The 15030-nt window shown below is 41.6% G+C and overlaps 1 protein-coding gene across 11 annotated transcripts in view; it reads right to left on the bottom strand.

Moving 5' to 3' along the window:
• MTMR1 (myotubularin related protein 1) overlaps nt 1-15030 on the bottom strand; it is a 63040-nt gene that overhangs the window by 29152 nt on the left and 18858 nt on the right. For 6 of the 11 annotated variants that reach the window (XM_036908406.2, XM_057495784.1, XM_036908407.2 and 3 more), the window contains exons 3-10: nt 12973-12996; nt 12380-12406; nt 7317-7392; nt 4806-4900; nt 4327-4434; nt 1855-1956; nt 1467-1550; nt 644-793 (exon numbers count right to left, since the gene is read on the bottom strand). In XM_036908406.2, the coding sequence (XP_036764301.2) occupies nt 644-793; nt 1467-1550; nt 1855-1956; nt 4327-4434; nt 4806-4900; nt 7317-7392; nt 12380-12406; nt 12973-12996 (666 nt within the window). Of the gene's footprint in view, nt 1-643; nt 794-1466; nt 1551-1854; nt 1957-4326; nt 4435-4805; nt 4901-7316; nt 7393-11084; nt 11136-12379; nt 12407-12972; nt 12997-15030 lie in introns of all 11 variants that reach the window. The other 5 variants (XM_036908404.2, XM_057495783.1, XM_036908409.2 and 2 more) reach the window with 4 other exon arrangements.

The raw sequence follows: 15030 nt of genomic DNA, 5'->3' as shown, positions 1-15030 counted from the left end.
AAAGCTATGCTCCCAAACCTAGTTTTCCTCAAGTGGCCAAGAGACCCAGAATTATACGAGACCACAAACTCCAGGCTCAAAAAGTTCACCCCCTCCTTAATTATGGTGATAGCATCCCAGATGTGTACATATGTTCAAACTCATCAAATTATATACATTGAACATATACAGTTTTTTGTATACCAATTATACTTCAATAAAGCTGTTTTAAAAAATTCACCCCCTGCCGGCTGCTATGCTTCTTTTTGTAATGGTGGCCCTCCCATGCAGCTATAGCAGTCCACTCGGCATCTAACACACGGTGTACCTTCTCTAGGAGGATTCGGGGAGACCAGTGCTGCGAACTGTTAACGCAATAGCATGCTAATGCTTTCTTGCTACTCCTTTGCTATACCCTCTACTACATCTTGAGAGTATACCTGAAGTTACCCTTGTACTTAATAATATGAAGTCATACAAAGTGTACTCATAGCAAACAGAATATTTATATAATTAGGCAGTGTTTGAGAATCAAAGATATATTCAGGTTTGCAGGCTTACTGTTTTACATTCCATTTTATTCAGTATATTTTTTTTCTGTCTTGCTTCTTTCCATATGAGATCTAACACAATCTATGTTTATGCCTAAATGACAATTACTTACAGGGACTCTGCCTTTTGCTCGAAAGGCTGCCACTTTTGAAAGGTCATCATCTTTTACACTAGTTGGCACAACAATGATAGCAGGGTAGGTGTCACAGAGCTCATAATTACTGTTCACTTTGGATATTTTCCAACTCTCATTCGGCAAACCCTGCAGGGTGTTAGGGAAGAAAGAAGGCAGGGGAGCATGCTTTGACACTTCCAAAATACTAAGCATGAACTGCATCCATTTCTTATGTTCTCCTAAAATTCATTTATAATTTGTTGCTTATTGCTACTTAAAAGTTTAAATATGTACAATTATTATAACCCATTTCCTATCCATTTAAAAAAAACTAATGAAGCATAAGGATTTCCAAACATACTAAAAAATGATAATTATATACTAGAATCCCAATGCTATATATTTCTTGTAGTATTTTCTATAAAGAATCAGCATCGTGTTGTTTTTGAAAAGATTCATGAAAGTCCTTTAGAGACACAGATGCCTTTTACAAATTTCTCAAATAAGTCACATAAATCATCACCCCAAATATAACATGGAGACCCAGAGTGAATGTCAGCAGAATCATATCTTACTGGGATACCTTGAAACTGACAATGCAGGAAAGAGCTTCTGGCACAGGAGCACCAGATCAGACTCATGCAGTCATGCCATATACTTAAAATCTAATTTAAGACATTCAACTTATTCTAGAATATCTAATAAAAACCATCTGATTCGGGCCAATTTGCTGTCCTTATACTCCACTTGCCCTCAGGAAGGACAGATGGACGATTAGGTTCCACCTACCATTTTCAGTTTGTTAAGTAACATACTTTACCTGTCTCTTATATTCGGATACTGGATCATATACTTTCCAGCCATTAGTTGGAAATTTTTCTTTATAATTGAATGCAAAGAGTGTCTGGGTACAAAAAACACAAAGTACATATGTCAGTGTTTCTTTGCTACATCGCATACCCAATAGTAAACCTTTTCATTCAGTTTGAGTGTAATGTATTAAGATTCATATTTTAATCTGTAAATTCTGAAGCAACAAACTGGCAGTTTTCTTATCACTACACAGAGCTGACAAATTTTAAAGAGTCTATTAGTTGCCAACAGAGAGAAAACAGATAAAGGAAATATCTGGAGAAAGCAATAATGAGACATGAAATGTTCAGACCCCCACTCAGGCATGCAGAAAGGGCTGATCTTGGTGTACTTACCTGCCCGTTGGAAAGAGGAAACGCATGTTTGTTGAGGTTTTCAAATATCCCCAGTTTACTCTGTTCTTCCTGTTTATAAGCAAGTCGCAAGTTCCTCATATCCTGTTAAAAAATTAGCAAAATTCATTTATTCGACATGTACTTCTTGAGTACCTAGGAGGCAGATACCATGCTATAAAGAGATAAAGAAAATATTTGTATTCATTTCTCACATTATATTCTATCATGTTCCAACTAACAAAAGGCAATTAACAGAGACTTCAATGAGATAAAAAAAAAATTCAGTGAAGAAACTGGAATAAAGGGGACAAGTTGGGAAAAACTCATCAGATGGAACCCGAATACAGCTAGTACCTGGAAAGATGTACCGTCAAGTTCTGAGCATGCACCGAAAAGGTGCCACGGAATCGGGTGTGAGCCTTAAGCCATCGAAAGAGGCAATTACAGATTTCCCACCACCCATAAAATAGAAATGTGACAGAGGTTTCCCCCTGCATTCACACCAAGCACTCTGTATCACGTACAAACTATGCCCACAGCAACTTCCTTACAGAAATCATCATGCTGCTCATCAAGATCAGTTTGTTATAACACCTGCCTTTGTAAGTTGCTGGCAGGGAGACTTCTTCCCTGACTAGTCTGAGCCCCTGACCTTTTTAAACCCATGCTGTTATGTAAACACAAAAAATCTCATTCTTTAACATTATATGAAATTTGAAAATAAATATGACCACAAGCAAAATAAAGCAAGAGCAGTCTGGGAAGCAAAGCTGGTACTACCACGGCCTTCTTTACAACCACCAAAGAATGGGACCAGCTAAACCCTGTCCGACGTGGCCTGGCTAAATGAACTCGGGCGCTGCTGATGGAATGCAGACGGGCTCTCGGAAACAAGCAGCGGCTCTTTAAGAACTGATACGAAGGACTTTGGAGACATACTGCTGCTGGTGGGGGTGGAGAGGGGCAGAAGAGTCTAGGTAATCCGCTACCAGGGGCATTTCCTAAGTCATTCAGCCATGCCAATGGGCAATGGGTTGGTGCAGACACTGTTAACAATGGGTGTCTGCAGGCAGTGACACAAGGTGGCTGGGGGTTGGGTGGAGGCAGACTTTTTCCTATACATACATAGCTTTCATACCTTTTGAATCGTGTATTACGTGTTAAAAAAACAAACCAACCCCACACCTTGCAAGGTTCTCAGGCCTACGCTGGGAGGCCTGGGAGCACAGCCCTAGTAACTATAGGCTGAAAGCATTTTAAAGGGGCAATTAGCAAATGCTTACTCCAGCCATGAAACTATCCTAGGACAGCCGGAGGACACCTGCCTAAGTGACAGGACTTCCTGGTGCACCCTCCCTCCAAGCTCTGCTGGCTATAGCTGACTGAGCTGCTCCTGCCGCTTAGGAATGCTGAGGGAAAAGCGTTACAAGCAAAGGAAAGGGCATGCGCAGCAGGGAGCGGTACAGAGCTGGGACAGCAAGACTGAAGGGAGGGAGGCTGCAGACAGGCTGCAGGGGAAGTACAGTCAGGCCAGACTCGCCAAGCGGCTAAGGAGGCGTCCCTTAAGCCTAAGGGTGGTGGAAGCTACTGCAGAGTTCTGAGTAGGGAAATGGGGGAACCAAGCATACCATCCATCTGCTTAACTTCTCTGATTGCTTCACAGGGCTTCATATTGGGGACCCTGCCTGAGAAGGACAAGTGCCCAAAGGGAGTCTGACAAGAGAGCAGATTCACGATCTGGAAGAGTAAAGGGTTCTTTGAAAAAGTGGATTCAACGGCGGTCTAGGGCCAACCAGGGGCAGCAGTCCTGCGAGGTTTGGTCAAGGCGAACACATGGGCAGGAATCCAAGCCCCAAATGCAGGCAGGTCTCTTTCCCAGTACTTTAGGTAGGGTTATTAATAAACTGTACTCCATGAGGCAAAGTCATCGGGAACACAACATTTCCATTAAGGGGCTTTTTAAATGACTAATCACCCGTAAGCTTATCACACACACTCTAGTTAACCCACTGGAGGAAGCATATAAAGCCACAAATAAGTACAGCTCAGGTGAAAATCCCAACACAGCCAAGAAACTTAATCAGGTTTTTAATCAGAATTTGTAGACTACTGCTGTCCCTTCAGGAAGTCTTTGAGCATCCACTGTTCTGAAGGGTAGTCATGAAACCACAAACAGGAAAGAAGTATCAATCTCCACTTACCACTTGATTTCTCTGAAATATAACAAGTAATGCCAGCACTTAGGTATAGGTCCAGGTTGACTACCATGCTCTGGCAGGGACGGAGAGTCTTATGCAAACAGCTTGCATAATGGTATGAATTAGCTGCTGTAAGCTCTGAAGAGGTCTCTGCCCTGAAAATGTCTGAGTTACTAACAGCCCAATTACTCTGTCCAAAGCCCATGAACAATGTGTCAGAGAAAGTTCTGGGCCGACTGCCCCCTCTTGGTTTTCCCTGGTGTTTGTACTATACCTTGCACACAATCTCTATACCACAAGAATTGTCCCCATGGCTCTGTGCTCCAATCTTCTCGACTCTGCTGATAACTCCAAGGGGAACATCGAGGACAAAATGCGGGTCCTGGGTTTACAAATGAAAATGAATGCCTATCAGTGTTAGTCAACAGTTTTCATATTTGAAGTCTTCCCTGGGTTAAAACATGTATTTGCTTAATTTGCATTTCCTCTTTGTTCCAGCTAAGAAACTGAAGTCTGACTTATAATATGCTTTACGAAATAGATACCCAGACTACAATGAAGCTTTCCCCCAGCTTTAAGGGCTACTTAAACAGCCTTTTTTCCAAGATACGAAATCTGTTTGCAAATGTGCACATCTTAAAACTCACCCTCTGGTTCTCTCAGGGTGGTGGGATTTGGGGGTTCATTTTACCTTCTTTACTGTTCACTTTCTGCTGAAGTGTTTTTGAAAATAAAACACTTCAAAAAACTCACCCTTTCCACATTTTTGAAGTACATCTTGAAGTCTGTCACTGTCAGGGTTCCACTCACTGCTCCCATAAATGGGCAGATATACATGACATCTTTCACTGAAAGAAAAAGCCCAAAGTAGCAACTTTTTGCCATCAGCTTGTACCTCAATAAATCCTAAGTTTCCAAATATATTCATATATACTTGTGATTCCAGTTTTCTAGGAATTAAAAATTTTTTATTATATTAAATAAAGACACAGATGGACAGTATTCTAATAGAATTCAAATTTTTTGAAACAAAATTCTCATTTGCTACCTAATGAGGTTTTAAGTAAAGGGCCCAATAATAAGTTACATTTTGTCCTTTTTTTCCAGGTGGTTAACATTTTCCCTCAGTGATAAATTAATCACATTCAAAAACACACTAATTAAACTCTGAAGACCCTGAGCTACTATTGCATAAGTCACTGCTAACGAAAAAGCTGAAGCTGAACACTGTCCCCTAATGCACCTCCAACGGAAACTGCTTCACAGATAATGCAAACGAGAACCACATCGGCGGAGTGGAAAGACTTCTTTGCTTCAAATTCCTTATCAGCTTCCTTATCGATTTTTATTTCCTTGTTATTTATACCACTGTATTAAATATCAATATTAACAACATATTTGATTCCTATAAGTGTTAAAAAGCTCATGCCTATCACAAAGATACCACATCTTCACAATCTTCCTAAGTGCCATTCCACTGGAATGACAGGATCGTACAAAGTACAAATAGAGAAGTCTGGGCGTGACAATTGAAGGCACTAAATTTGTCATCCACTCCAGCCAAATTCTCCAAACTTCTCCCATTAAGCTTCCCTCTACCTCATTATGCACCAAGCAGCTTCTATTGTTGGGGTTGTAGGTATGAGTAGATGCAGCTCCGGCCCACATGCAGCCTGTGCCCTGGGAGAGTACCGCACAGGAAATCACCACTGTGGCCTGACAAATGCTATCACAGCCGTGGGGACACATGTGAGAGAAGCTCACAAAAGGACCCACCTGATTCAGCAGGGAAGCAAGGAAAAGCGGAAGGAGTTGTCAGGCTGGTGTGGCTGGATCAAAGGGTGCAGCATTGCAGCAGGATGATGGGACATGACCCAGGGAAGACTGGCTCGTTTATTTTTAAGAGCCAAACAGTAGGAACAACCCAAATATCCACCAGTAGACAGCAGGGTAAGCAAACTGGCGTAGCCAAACAATCAGCAATACAAAGGAATGACTGTGGGTGCAAGCTGCAGTATGGATGAGTATCAGGGTAATTATGCTAAACGGCAGAAGCTAGACAAAAGCACACACTCAACGATTACATTTCTGTAACACTGGAGAAAATATAAACTAGTCAACAGAGCTCAGGGATGGGGGAGAAGGGGTGGGAAGTAGGGATTATAAAGGGGCTTGAGGAAACTTCTGGGAGTGATGGGTATGTTCATTATCTGGACTACGATGATGGCTTCACAGGTATATAATGTGTCAAAACTGTTCACATTGTACATTCTACATCTGAGTAGTTTGCTGTCTGGAGAAGCATGAGAGGCCATGACATAATTCACTCTGCATTTTCATCAGATTTTTCCAAAAGCAGCATGCAGGCAGGGCTAGAAGAACTCCCAGGGAAGGAATAGTCAAGGAGGTGAGAGAACCACGAGGAGGGAATGAAGTTCCGGAAGCCAAAGAAAAACTTTCAAAACCAATAAGGAGATAAGCTGGGTCCACAGTCACAGACCAGGACACTCAGTGGGAGTACCGTTCGGAGGCCCCTGGTGGAGAGCCCAGCTACTCAGAAGTTCCTGACACAAGATGACTGTACTCCGCAAACACACATCTTTGGGAGGAGCCGGGGGAAGGAGGCAACAGTCATTCGGTCTAGCAAGCCAAACTGTCCAACTCAACCTCGGCAAGTGTGCAAAGAAATGGTCACACCCGGTGGCCCTCCTGTCCACCAAGGCAGAGTGGCCTACCAGCTGGAATGCCTGGCAATCCACTGCGGGAGGCTGCGGGAGCCTTCTGGCATCACCCTTACAATAGGGTGGCAACACATGCCCTTCTTACACTCAAACTGCACTTTCTGGAATCTTATAAGCCATAATGTTTCTTTGCCATGTTTTCAATGTTGTTATTAAAATATGATATGGATCATCTGCCAACACATTTCACTTATAGTGAAGGATTGCAACAAATCAGTGAACCGACATTATAGTGAGGGTGTAATCAGCCTTCAGTTCAGCAGGAAACATCGGCCCCCTCTTCTGTTGGAAATGCCACCTAATAGTTGGTTGGAGCTTAAGTCTTCTAAGTCTAAGACTAAGTCCTCTAGTCTTCTATCTCTTAAAGTCATGATGACACCAGTAAGAGTGAACAGACCTAGTCCAACTGACCCTTACGTAAATTGGTCTGGCTACCTCCACCGCAGATGTCACCTGCACTCACAAGTGAAGTATCATTTCATTGTGTGGCTCTCTACAAGCAAGGTGTATGCATTAAACTTACCAATGGCCTTGATGGATTCTCCTGGAAAAAGTGGTGCTTCTTCCATCTGTGCCAGCTTATTTCCATCCCTAAGAGCCTGGCAAAAAACCAAACAGGAGTAAATCTCACTTCCCATCTGCATACCTGGGAGGAACTGCAGTATTCTGTGCTCTTGCTACGTGGTTACAGAAGCGTGCAAGATGTATGCCCCCTCCCTTCTCAAGACAGTTTCAAAGCTCAGCACCACAGGACACCATGCTGCATATTCTAGCAAATTGTTACACTACACATATTTAAAGTTCACAGTTAGAAAGCATTAATACAGAAATGGCTTGACATGACAGGTACTATAATCACTGCACAGACAACTATCATCAGGTGCCTCCAAAATTTGGAAATAAGGTCAGAAAAAGGTTACCTTCTGAGCATGAAACTAATATGAAAAAAAAGCAATGTTAGATGGAGGTGCTTAGCTGCTTAGCTAGCTGTAGAAATGACTCAGTCTCTGAGACAGCGTAGGAAACCCCGGCGTATAACTAAAGCAAGCAGGAAGGGCTCTCTGGGCAGTAACATTACTAAGGAAAGTGGTGGGCTTTTGTTCTGCGGTTCAGCTACCTGTGTGTGTGTGTGTGTACAAAGTGTAGGAGCAGAGACATGGCCAGCGGGTATGTATCCCACCCTGGCCACGAGAGGGTGTGCTCTCATCTGGCAAACAAGAGTATGTCTGTCACTACTGTGGCCTAGGCTGTGTTCATCAGGCTTCTCCCGAGCCAGCTCACTTGGTGCCATTCCACACTCACCAAGCAAATCGCTAGTGTTACTAGGTTTCCTGGCTACAGTGACACTAGGAAAACGATGTCTTGGATGGCTGGGAAAATACATGCTCATATTTCAAAATGTCCAGGTTGGCCCTGTCCCCAAATACCCATCTCTTACAACCTCGGTTGGGTAGTGCAGATTAACTCAGGGGAGCTGAGGAATGGTGTTCTCGAACTATAAGGCTGGGAACCAGAGCCTGAGTTCGGGGCCTGTTCCACATTACCGCCATCCCATGAGATGGTACCAAGGAAACTGGTCACTTTCTCCCTGGCATCTCTGACATAATGTGTCATGAATAAAAATAAGGTGTTGGAAACCCCAGCAACTCCCAAGCTGTGTTTCACTGAGCACCAAATTCCCAAGACATGTGAAGAGGTCTTCCCAACCCCCCAAGTTTGGGAAATGCTGGGTTAAAGAAAAAAGTTAAAATGAAGGGTTTTTAGTGAGACAAGTCTCTAGGGTGTTAACGCACGCCAAATGAGCAAGAGGGCGCCAGAGTACGCTGCATTTCCCGTACCTATTTCATCAGGGGCAACTTTCTCCAAAAAAATACTGTTAACGTTGGGAGGCCACTAGTGTTCAGCGGAAAACAGGTCGGACATTACTAGTTTTCAGCATAATTTTGTGAAACAATGTATTAAAAATGGATATCTTTTATTATTCTAATCTAAAATATTGAAAATTCAAAGCAACGAATTATTTTTCAGTTAGAATATTTCAGTATGTTTTATTAAAGGGACTTAAAGGTCAATTTTAAGATACCATGCATAGTAATTTCATCAGATTTTATAAAATAAAGAAGAAAGTCAAAATATAAAGAGCAAACTCAAGGCTAAATGTTGGTCAGGGTATGTCTGTTCTCCAGGAGGGCACAAAAGGATACAGTCTGTCCTACTTATCAAGGTACACAGTTAAAATAATACAGATTAGAGCTCATCCTTACTTCCAAACAGATTAGAGCTCATCCTTACTTCCAAACAGTTTTATTCAGTTTGCATCTTTGGTCCAGCTTGGGTTTTAAGACAATTTTCAGTCAAAATTTGTAGGGACATGGAGAACCATTAATGGATTCATTTTTATACTCACACCCGATTTGGATATATATCTTTTATGCAATAAAGCATAAGCCACTATTTAAACTTTTAGATGTCCAGTCTTAGAAACACTAGCAATGTCACCAATCCTAAGAGAAGCCTTAATTTGAAAGTCAGCTTTCTTTATTCCCAGAACTAGTGACTAATTTTGTAATACAGTTACAAAGTGAGAAAGCTATTTTGATCAATATCCAAGTTTTAAATTATTTCAAATGTTATAGTGTTAAATCTTACTTTAATGGCTACATATTACCATATATTGCATAGACTTAAATTCCTTAAGCTTACATTTAAAAAGAAATGGGAAAGGTTCTTCTGAAATATATTTACTATAGCAAGCTTTTCTAACCAAGTGCATCTGGAAGGGGTAGGGGAAATGAGATTCACTTTAAGCTTTATAGCAGCCACATGAAGCACTTTCAAGTCCTCAAGGTGGGACTGGTTAATAAAACGTTGCAGATGGGAGTGAGTGGGACCATTCTGAGAATATACAGGCTCTCCAAGTAGGAGGCTGGAAATCAAACGTTCCTGTTCTCTTCTGATAGTCATGTTAAATTTGGCTTGAAATACTTGTGCATTTGCATGAGGCATTACTGTGTTGGTAAGACAAACCTCTAATAATAATTAAACCTGGCCATTCTTTTTAAGTGATGAAAAAGCAACTATCAGAACAAAACAGTAAGTGATCCCACTGCTCCGACTTTAAAAGGTTTATTTTGTACAGGAAACACATGTAGCTTTAGCAGAGGTATTTTTTTAAAAGCTCATTGTTTTGTGAGCCCGATGGATTCCCTTCGTAAAGCTGGTGTTAGGAAAAGGGACAGTAGTGCTATAGTAAGCTTTGCCTGCAACTACCAAGTTGCATGGGACATGATTTGACCCTTGATTTATCCAACCCATGCGGAGCATAACCAAAGAGTGCAATGTTCTTATGAATCAAACTGGGTCTCATGCACACAGTCATTCCTCTTGGTGCCTTTGCTCCAGGTGTTGCCCAGTTGAGCAATTCCCTCTGATCTCCTCCAAACCCTGTTGTGGTGAGCCTCAAAGTCCGGCTGAAGGACCGCCAGTGCCCTGAATTTGTCTCCGAGGGCTCCAGCCCACTGGGTAGCCCTGGCCTCTCCACTACTTCTCTCATCTTCCATCTAAGCTGCTGGGTGGACACTTTACATAAGGACTGTGTGCCAAAAGCAGTGGTTTGTAAGTCAGGCTCTTCTTGCTTTCAGGGTCACAGAGGAGGGTGGGCTGGGCAAAGGCACAGATGAGCTCGGGGTGCTTTGCCATGCTTCCCTGGAGCTGCTCGTCTAGTGGTTTCACATACTGAGTTTCTACCTCAGCTCTGGGGAAAGGTCTGCTGCTCTGAAAGACTCCAGAGTCTAGAGGTACTGTGCAAAGAAAGAGTAAGCACTCAAGAATACTCGATGACTGACTTTTTTTCTTCTGATTAATAAATAGACTCATTCCACAAATACCTACAAGGTACCAGGTGCTGTTTTGAGCATGGACCATGCAAATTTGAATAAAGCAGGTCTGCACCCTCAAGGAGCCCCCTTAGTATATGCATCTGTCCCCTCTACCCTCGAAGTCTTCGTAAAGGTATTCCAGAACCCTGCCATGACTCCATGACTAAGGCTCATGACCTCATAAGCCCTCACCTGGGAAAACCAAGAGGCAGAGGTGAACAAATTTCTGGTTGACAAAATGTTGGATAAACCAATTTTTTCAAATAATGTCATAATGGAATCTACCAAACTTGAACAGAAGGGAACTACTGTAGTGGTGAAAGCATTTGCTTATTGTCTAGAAATCTAGTATGAAATGGCTTCTAAATACATGATCTGCAGCTACAAACAGATGAACACGTAGCACTTGCCACCTGATCAGCTTCAGCTTCAGCAGGGTAGCCACTGTGTTCTTCCTGAATCTCCTGCACAGCACCAGGTGCATGGACAAGAAAAGGCAAAGAGGAGAAAGAAACACGATGCAAACAGACAGGTGAAAGGACAGAAGTTTTTTAAAGAGACAGTAAGCATGTTAGTAGACACACCTTTCATGGCTTTGCAAATCACATTTTCCCCCTTGGAGTTAAGGAAATAACGTGTAGGCCATCTATAGCATCCTCAGCCTAAAATGGAATATCTATTCTGTGCTTGTGTTGGGGTAGAAAAATGAAAACCAAACATCATGGATTTCAAATAATGTACTGTCTTTTTAAAATCAAGCAATACTATAAAACATATGGCAAAGAAACAAAATAATGGACACATAATATGCTCATAGAGAATAAATCATACCACAGAAACCAGGTGAAGAGCAAAACCAAGCCAAAATAAAAGGCAGTTTATAGACATATATTTTAAATGCAGTAAGTATTCATATAGTCTAAAGAACTATTAAATTGTCCAGGGGTCAACTCCAGTGGTGTTAACTAAATTTCCACATACATGCGCATGCACATGTCACATGCTGGAGTCATACATCTATATATACACATACAATCTATTAGTTTTTGCTAATTAAATATTGTGACCGATGAAGCAATAGTGTAAGAGCTACTTCTAATTACAGTACCCATGTGCTTCAAAGAATAGGTAAAAGGTCACATATCTTGATTTAAATTTTTTCTAATCACTTAAAAGGCATACTGTTCTTAATTTCTTCATAGAATCAATGAGTTTTTAAAACTTTAAAAACTGGACTTTTCAGCAGGTGGTATGAAGAATGTGAATTCTGAAGATGACATTATAACCCCTTTCAAAAGTTGTCTCAAGTCTCTGAGGCTGAAAATATTAAAATTTCACATAGATATGTTTCCTGTATGAAACTTTTGTTCCAATGTCTGTATATCTTTAAAAGGCAACTGGTGAAGATACAAGAAAGCTTTAACAGAATTTAACATCTCCCACCTTTTATTTTTGCCAGTGAAGTGAAATAGCTACTTAATACATTTGTACCCTTATCAGGCTGAATTGAGTAGAGTAGCTATGTGTAAACCAACTAGAACAAGAATTTGACGTGACCTGCTTATTTTTGTACTACTTCATTGGCTTCAGTAAGATTCAAAATTTTAAACTAAGTTATTAAATTATTCAGTCAAAATCCAGTTTTCCTTTAATGGTAATAGGTTAACTTTCAACATCTGATACTCAGGTTTAAATGCATGCACATTACCAATCTTTGTCTTGCTTTATGAATATTCTGAAATAAAGGGAAGGAAAGTCATGAGGAAATGGTAAGCTATAATGCACTAGTTGTAACAGCTATGTCTGTATCTTAAATACTAAACGGGACTGATTTGCTAAACTTATCTTCAATATTAGCACTTCCGCATTTTGAATTCAGCATGCAAACACAAAGTTGACTTGAAATGTTATTTGGGATGCACAACAATTGACTACTCTTTTGTTGCTGCTGCTAAGTTCTTTAGCATGAATTGCATGATGAACAGGTACACACAGCACCCTGTAGGCCTAGCTAAATAAGCCCCTGCCATGAATACCCATTTGGTCAGAACTGACAAGCCAGTTTTGCACACTGGCACCAATTTTAACTGCCCTCAGACACATTGGCTTTTACTGCACATAAAAACACTGTAACAAATAAAGCATTTCTAGTGAACACTTAAAGCCATGACACAGCAAATTGATCTGAGTGACTCATAAAAACCAGTGAGAGGGTAAAGAACACTAAATAGACTAAGTGTTCGCTAAAGCACGGAGACACACAAGTAGGAGGCCCATGTGCTGGAAGCCAAACATCCTTACCCTCAGATCAGGCCTTCTGAAAACCTGTTAGTTAGAATACAGAACATCATCATCAGGGATATGCTCCTATTGACCTGTTTACCAGCCCATCCCCAAAGAACATCCCAGTTCTCTAAATAAAATCACCCGGATCAATCCCAACACATTTGTCCTACAATTTTCAGGCAAGTCCATGATTTGGAGAAACTTACTGCCCTCAGGTTAAGACAAACTACATTATTTGAAACACAAACCCCTTCTATCAAGTGCCGTTACAACCCATGTGAACAGGCTGTGTTTGAAAAGTTCCCTTGTGTCTGCTTGGAATACTGAATGCATTTCCCCATAGAAATGATGGTATAAAAAGGTCGTTCTGCTCCCAAACCAGCCCACAGAAACCAAACTAAACCAAACCAACAAACCACAAAAGCTCACACATTTGACCCAGAGCGCAGCTCAGCTGCAGGCTAACAGTACAGAGGCAGGCTAGAAGAGGGGGCAGAGAGACTCAGGGCTCAAATGAGAAGCTATGGGACAACAGGATGCTTGCAGACCTGAACATACACCAAAATAAAGTATTAATGGTCTGCCTACCAAGTCAATTTCCTCTTAAGAGGAAACACTTTCTCTTTCCCTCACCAGGCTATGCAACCCAACCCCCCACAGTCATGAATATTCCAAGGGACTCCACCCCATAGCAGACTGGATCCCTCATAAGAGACCCAAGTCACATACCCAAGGGCTGCTCACCTCTACAGGACGCCAGCACTCCGTTCTTGAGTGTCTACTGTCACTTTAATAAACTCCTGCTTGCTGGCACTTGGTCACCCTGCTTGTGAATTTTCTCAACCAGAGTCAAGAACTGTCTCCAGAGTTTAGGGTCTCGCCTAGCAGGCAGTGAGACCTCTCTGGATTGGATTTCCTGGTAACAGCATCATAAGTCCTAGTTAACCACAAATCTTAACCTGCTTTCTATAGATCCTGTATTTCCAATTCGCATTTGGGACTCCAGAACTGAACTCAGTAATGTGCCTGTCCCTCACCCCAGGCCTGGCTGCATGGGGAAGGGGCAGCTCCAGGTGGGAAGAGGGGGTTGGCTGCTCTGGGATGGCAGGGAAGGGAGGCCCTGGCTGCTGCCCTGTGCATAGGAAGCCAAGCTTCAGTGAACCGGGACGTTGATTTCAGAGATGTTCTTCTGACAGCCATCGCCTGTAAATCCTATGGGAGCACACAGCTCAAGCATTAGGGAAGTCCTACTCAGAAGAAACACCCCAGAGAACAGACAGGCACTTTGGAAAAGCTGATAGTTCTAACATTCCGAGGAAGACTTAAATTGTCAGACCCCCATTCCAAAGTCTGAAACCCTATTACCTAACCACTGGATGTTAAAAAATAAAAATAAAAACCTTGGAGGTTCTTACTACCTTGATAGGTTTTACTCATGACAGATGAGGTGTGGATACATATAGACTTCAAAAAACATACAATAAAAGAAATACTCTTTGAAGTAAAAAAGGTTCTGAATTAAGTGATGCTATAGCTCAAAGAGAACTAAAGCCCCCAAGTTCCTAAATATCAACTATTTGCACTGAAAAGCTTAGACCTGCCATTTTTTTCAAGGAGGGGGACGATAAACTTACCATCTCAATGGTGATAGCTTCACAAGTGTGTACCTATCAAAACTCATCTAACTGTTACTTTAAACATGGGAAGTTTATCATTTGCTAACTACACCTCAACGTGACTTAATACAAAATCAATACACACTTAGGTTAATAACTCAAGAGAAAGTCTCCCCTCCCTGAGCACGTTCATTCCCCAGTCATAACCACATTCAACTAGATTTTTAATTCTGAGGGCTGCCTCCATAAGCATCAATATGCTTACACCTCCACTTGATTTGTCAACCTTAAACAGCACCTGTGAACCTCCCATTCTAAACGATGAGAAATAAGCTTTCTCAGACTGCTACGCCCCTCCTCCCAATCTCTGCTGATAATTTTAATTTTTAGTTTTTAGTGCCTTCCTTCAGCAGCAGCTGCATCATAAAAAAATACTCATGAAATGATTTTTAGGTGC

Source organism: Manis pentadactyla, chromosome X (assembly GCF_030020395.1).
Source record: "Manis pentadactyla isolate mManPen7 chromosome X, mManPen7.hap1, whole genome shotgun sequence".
NCBI lineage: Eukaryota > Metazoa > Chordata > Mammalia > Pholidota > Manidae > Manis > Manis pentadactyla.
This window is presented reverse-complemented; position numbering and strand designations above follow the sequence as displayed.